The sequence below is a fragment of the Pteropus alecto genome, unplaced genomic scaffold (assembly GCF_000325575.1).
Source record: "Pteropus alecto unplaced genomic scaffold, ASM32557v1 scaffold76, whole genome shotgun sequence".
NCBI classification, from domain to species: Eukaryota; Metazoa; Chordata; class Mammalia; order Chiroptera; family Pteropodidae; genus Pteropus; species Pteropus alecto.
In genome coordinates this window covers 28516666-28522868 of record NW_006443138.1, presented here as the reverse complement: position 1 = coordinate 28522868, position 6203 = coordinate 28516666, and the positions used below count along the sequence as shown (strand labels likewise).

Genomic DNA, 6203 nt, shown 5'->3' with positions numbered 1-6203 from the left:
CTGGCTGTGTCAGGCTGTGCAGGGCCTGGAAGGGTGCAGTGATGTCTCCAGATTTGGGGGGAGGGTGCTCAACTGAGTAAGGGAAGCATGGTCGGGCAAGGCAAGCCCAGGTGCCAGGGATTGGGGTTCTCCTTCCCAAACGACGGCGATGGTGGCCAGGAGCGCAGTGTGCCAGGGTGTGAGGTGCAGAGAAGGGGCAGTCGGGGCTGCTGGGTGCAGTCCAGGGACCCTGGTGGCAGCCCTCCTGGAACGGCAGCATGGGGCAGAGTCTACACCAGGCTCCTGGAGCCGCTGGAGTAGCGGCGCCGGTGCAGCAGGGAGCCAGGCGGGCAGTACTGGTGAGGGTGGTTGTAGGGGGGTGGGGGCGGGGGCAGCGGGGGCTGGTGGATGACCTTGACAGGAGAGCCGGCCACCCAGAGGGGGCAGCGGGGGCTGGTGGATGACCTTGACAGGAGAGCCTGGGCCACCCAGGGGTGTGGAGCCACAGGAGTCGGAGGAGGAAGAGGCGTAGCAGGAGAGAGCCTGGCTTAGCAGGGGCTCCATGCGGGCCAAGCAGGGCTTGTCCAGGACAATGACCTTGACAATTTGCTGGCACTGCACCAGGGTCCCTGGGGGTGTGGGTGGCGGCGGCAGCAACGGCGGGAGCTGCTCTCTCAAGGGGCTAGGCTGCGGGTCTGGCAGTGGCACCGGAGCTCCCCTCTTGGCCCCCAGCCCGGAGTTGTGCTGGGACGTTTGAAGCCTGTTGTGAATTGACACCTAGTTTAGAAACAGCCAGAGAAGCATGAAATGTTACAAGACTAATTCCCAGCTACTAGGACTGGCTACCCTGAGCCTCCCTTCTTCCCATCCCTGGCTCCTGTGCCCGCCATTAGGGGCTCTCAGCCCTCATCTTGACCCACTCCCCATCTCTCTACCCAGAGGAAAACTGGCTGCCGACTCAGGTTCCGACCCTGGGTGTGGTCAAGAGACCGATGTGTTCGGCCACGGACCATAAGCAGCCTCAGTTCTCTAGGCTTCGGTCTCCTCATCTGTGAGACGGGCGGTTGGACCAATGTCTCTAAGGTTCTGTACAGCTCTGCAGTCTGACTTCATGAGCCTGCTGGGTACTTTGGGCCATGGACAAACTTCACCCCCACCTTCCTCTCTACCAGCCTCAGAGCTTGAAAAGCAGGGTCTTTGCCCTCTCCCTGCATCTCAGGGATGAATCGAGGACAAAGGGAGGACACGGGGACAGAGTCAAGCATCTCTGAGCCTTTCCAACCCCTCTCCTCCCACTGGTTCGGTTAAAGGGGAAGCCTCATAGTCACTGCTGACATCACTACGGCGTCCAAACCTCAGAATGCCACAGATCCCTGAGGGGTGATCTGGACCCACCCTATGCTGCCAGACTCCTTAAAGCCTTGACCACACATTCAAGAGCAGCCCAGAGAGCCCAGGCCAGAGTCAGGTCCCAGCTGTCTTTCTGGCCCAACCTGAGTCCTCATTAAATTTGTTCTGCTGTAGGAGGAGGTACCCAGAGAGGACTCTAATCTTTATCCCCTAGGTGGGGCATGAGGAAGTGTCTCCCTCCCTCAGACCATGGATGTCACTGTGAACCAGCTTGGTCTCCTCTTGCTAGCAGGGGGAGGGGGAGAAAATGGGTAGAAGGGAGGTTAAAGATTCTGGAAGGAGAGGGGTTTAATTCCTCATCCCCAAGCTCTAAGCCAAGCCTGTAGATATGACATACCATAATCCCCTTCTGATACCTGTGCCCTCTGGGGGGTGGCCCTTCCCTCCGAAGATGCTGCCTACTGTTCTTAGTACCACCACCCAGTACTAGTTGCTCAGAGCATGGGGTGGGGGTGGGGTGGATCCAGGATGCAGGGAGGGGACCTTATTCCCAGGCCTAGACCAAGATAGCTCAGCCCAAAACTATCTCAGCGCCCTAAATGAGCAGATCCTAATCCTATTTGTTGGCAAAAGGTGCAATTGCAAGGACCACCCCCACCTCCTTCCTAGGTCTGTACATTCCCAGTGGACTGCACCCCTCACCACAGTTCCCCAAGCCCCCATTCTTTGTCTGCTCTTCAATGTTCACAAGCCATCATGCCATGCCATGCTCAGCTTGTAGCAGGCTTTACTTTTCATTCTCAACCTCTAGCCTTCGTAGCACTGAGATTCTCCCAAACTAGTGAGGGAGCCCCTGAGCCCCTCGCTGCCCTGGCAAGACACAGGGCAGGCAAAGAGCATGGCTGGGGCCCACCTTCCTCCCAGGGAGCCCTCTGTGGTCCTTATTCAGGCAGAGGCTTCTGTCCACTGCTACTGGAGGGGATAGGCTCCTTTCCCCACTTGCTCGTATTCTGAGTTATTCCCCAGGAGAAAAGCGGCTGAGACAGTGGGGGCAGGCTTGTGTCCCTTCTGCTCTCTACCCCCAGACTCTACAGCTGTCCCTCCATGGGCAAATGCCTAGCTGCCCCAGTCCAAATTCTGAGCCTTCCTCCTCCTCTTCCCCATGCACCCCCCATGTAGCCCACAGTTTTAGCCTCATCCTGCACCTCTTCTTTATCTCCCACTTTCTGATTCCACCTACTCTGTCTCACCTCCCTCCTCCCCACCTCAGCCTGATCTTTAATAGTTAAGTGAAAGCAGGAAGTGACAGCAAAACATTCTCTCATTCTGACCTCCTTCTCACCTCCCTGCTGATGAAGGGGGGGCGGGGAGAGAGAGAGAGAGAGAGAGAGAGAGAGAGAGAGAGAGAGAGACAGACAGACAGACAGACAGAGAGAGATTTTGAGGATGGAACATGAGTAGCAGCTCAGAACAGCTTGGAGAAGATGGAGAAGTGCCTGCCAGAGGGGCTTGGCCAGGCAATGACAGAGAGAGGTCAGAGGACAAAAGAGCTCAGGGTCTAGCTGAGAGGCTAGGGCGGCAAGGCTGCCCTCTGTGCAGGGGAGCAGAGGCTGGCAGGGCCCTGGGGCTAGCTGGGGGTGACAGCCTTGCAGATAGCCACATGGCCCACTGGGTAGGGTAGAACGGGAGAATGGGCCATCAGATTGCTTGTCCTCCCTATGCAGGTCAGGCTAAGGCACAGGCAGGGCTGGCAGAACAAACTGGAGGCCTGGTAACTCTGTGTTTATCTGCAAGGCTAGAGAATGGGCAGCTGCAGGAAGATGGGGAGAAAAGGGGGCAGGGAATGGAATACCCACCCTGGGGGCTGGTCAGCTGCTGGGGCAGGAAGCTCCTCGGTGTAAGGTGCCTCCTCCAGACACAGGTGTGTGAGGGATGGGGGGCCATGGAAAGAGAGAAAAAACTGGGCTCCCCTGGGGTATACTGGGGCTTCCCCGGAGCTTAGGCTGGTGGGCACCTCCCTCAGACCTCTAAGTGGAGAGGGGGGTTGGGAAAGAAGGTGTCTGTATGAGCAGCTAGTGGTCCCTGGAGGCCTGGTAGAAAAGGAGTGAGGGGGCTTACTGTGGTTTGAGGAGAGCCAATGCAGGAGGACCGGGGCCCAGCAAGGCTTGTAGGGGCAACTGTGTGCCCCCAGGTGACACTTTTGGGGCCTTGGAAGGACCAGCTGTTGCCGCTACTTCCCCAGTCCCTTCCTACGTGGCTTGAAGATAGGCTGCCTTTCCCTCCAACCTGAATAGCCTTCAAATAGATCAGCTCCCTGTCCAGGAAACCCCCTAAGAGAACCCCAGCCCTACTCTGCCTCATTTTCTCTGCACACATCCCTACCCCATGGCCAGCTTTCCATCTGTTCCAGAGAGAAGCACCCCGCTCCCAGCTGCTCCCACTCTCAAGTCTCCAACTTCCCCAAGAGGCATCTGGGAGGGCAGGGTCCACTCTGGAATGGGTAACTCTCCGGAGGGCATACAGGCTCCCTCATAGAGGATGGCAGGACACAGGGGAGGAGAATCTGGGCTCTCTGATATAGCAAGTATTAGGGGATCTGTGAGCAGTGTGACATGGGTTTGGGAGTGTGTGGGAGAGATCACTGTGGAGGTGCATGGGCTTCATGTGCATGGCATCAGTCTGGGCACTGGGCCTCGGGGGGCAATCAGCTGGGACAGGCCAGGCTAGGGGATGGGAGATAGTGTTGCAGCTAAATTAGGTTCTGGAACATTACCCATGCTAGCAGTAACTTTTAATTGTATCTCTTGAAATTGGTAAAATGGTGAGTCGGGCTGGGGAGGCATTGATTAATACCTGAGAAGAGAAACAACAGAGACGGTGAGAAGAAGGACAAGCGGGGGCACAGAATCACTCACCTGGGCAACCAGGCCTCCACTTACCTCCACCGTGCTCTCTGTAGGCCTCTCCCCCAGCGCGGCTTTGGCTTTGAATGCAAAGAGCACAGGGCTCATTCTCCACCTGTCCCAATATAAATCCCTGCCTTCCACCCCTTCCCAAACTGAGCACAGCTGCTATTAGAGGGTGTGAGAGGTAAGACTCTGGGTGCCACGCCACTCCTGACTGAGACGCAGCCGGGGTCAGTGGACTAGCAGTTGGAGCCCATTCTTCCACTTAATAGCTGTGTGCCCTTGGGCAAGATGTTACACCTCTCTGGGCCTTCACAGACTAGAAGATCTCTGCCATTCCTTCTAATGTAGAAATGTCATTGCTGAGTCTAATTTACCCATAGTCAAAGCCTTCCTGACATGGACTGTGCAAGCTGGTTATGAGCTGGCATTTGCCCTTGGCTCCCAGAAACACAAGGTGGCTCTACTGGGTGTTTGTGGGCACCACGTTAATGTCTTCTTCAAACACAGGCTTCTTGAGGGAGGGGCCACTTTCTCTTTTTGTTCCTATCCTTGCTGCTTAGGCAAGTGGTGAGCATTCAGCGAGCTGAGGCCTGTATAGCTAGCACTGACCACAGGGCCCGGCCCTCATCGGAGCTGATAATGGCTGTGTAATTGCTACAAGGGTGTTCTGATTGGCCCGGCTCAGCACCAGGGACCCTTTGGACACCCAGGGACAGGTTGATGACTTTTTCTGGCTCAGTCATCCCCTGCCCACAGGCTTCCCAGGGCCCTTCTGCTAGAAGCCCTCTGATTTCTCTCACACCCCAGAGGGTGCCGCCGGTTCCCAAGCTGTGCTCATCCCCTTGCTCTCTGTAGCAAAGGGCGGGGGGGCCGTGCCAATGTTTGGGACCAAGAAGCACCCATGTGGAAGCCCCTGACAGACAGGGCCCTAGAGACCCATATCCTGGTCTGACGGGGGCCTGCAGCTTAAAAGAGGTAGGCTGGGGTGCAGAGTGTGTGGTGAGCTGTCAGGGAATCAATCACAGCTGAGATTTGGCTTTGAAGTTTAAACAGCTGTGAAAACAAGCAGCGACCCAAGTACTGTGACCTGATAGAAATGGAAGGTTTGGCTGAAAAATCAGGCAGGAGGTGGGGGGAGCAGAATTATGAATGTATGATGGCTGGTCAAACCCATGCACAGAAGATGACACCACAGTGAGAACCTCCATGCAGCTAAAAGAGTCCTAAGTCCTGCTTGGAAAATGAATTACATCTCCCAGTGGTGTGACCCATCCTGTGATGCTGTCCATTGCAGCCCTGTGGCATCCTGGATGTCTCTGAGGGTTGTGGACCAGCATGAAACCCACTGGAGCTTCTCAGCTCAAGCCGATGTCTAGCAAGGACCCTGGCTTTCCAGTGCTTAGCATGTGGCACACAGCAGGCACTCAATAAGTGTTTGTTAAATGTAAGAAAAAATGCCTGAATTAATTAATGAGTGCACAGTTCTGGGGAGTTTGCTGGGAATTTGTTGGGAGGGGATTTAATTCTTGTGCCACCTCTATTTCTTTTTCATTTTCATTTGGGATTGCTAGCGTAAAGGTGGAGGTAACTCTTCCCCACCGCCCCGTGCTCCCTGCAGGTGGGGATCAGGGGAGGGCAAGGGATAGGAGGGTAAGAGAATGTCAGCGGGAGGATGAGGCAGGTGTAGAGAACATGGCCAAAATGGGTACAAAGCCTGAAGCTGGCTTCTCCCTTTGGAGTGGATAAACTCCATCTCTTCCAGTGAACCGGAAGTCTTCAGAGAGCCCAGGTGTGGGAGGGTACAAGATATTCCCACTGGGGCAGGATTATTAGGACTCTTGGCCTGACTCCTCCAGGGTGCATGGTGCTGTTTCGCATGGATCCTGGGCCTTGGTGCAGTTTCTTACCTTCCTCTTCACCCCTACCACTAAATCCCACGAAGTTAAGCCTGGAGCTCCTCAGCAG

General features: G+C 55.7%; 1 protein-coding gene across 2 annotated transcripts in view; it reads right to left on the bottom strand.

Moving 5' to 3' along the window:
* Positions 1-269: 269 nt before the first annotated feature.
* Positions 270-6203, bottom strand: part of IQSEC3 (IQ motif and Sec7 domain 3) — a 100884-nt gene continuing 94950 nt past the window's right edge. Inside the window, exons 14-16 of one of the 2 annotated variants that reach the window (XM_006923865.1) lie at positions 4269-4312; positions 445-756; positions 270-392 (exon numbers count right to left, since the gene is read on the bottom strand). In XM_006923865.1, coding sequence (XP_006923927.1) covers positions 270-392; positions 445-756; positions 4269-4312 — 479 coding nt within the window. Of the gene's footprint in view, positions 393-444; positions 757-4100; positions 4183-4268; positions 4313-6203 lie in introns of those variants that run through there. The other variant, XM_006923866.1, reaches the window with a different exon arrangement.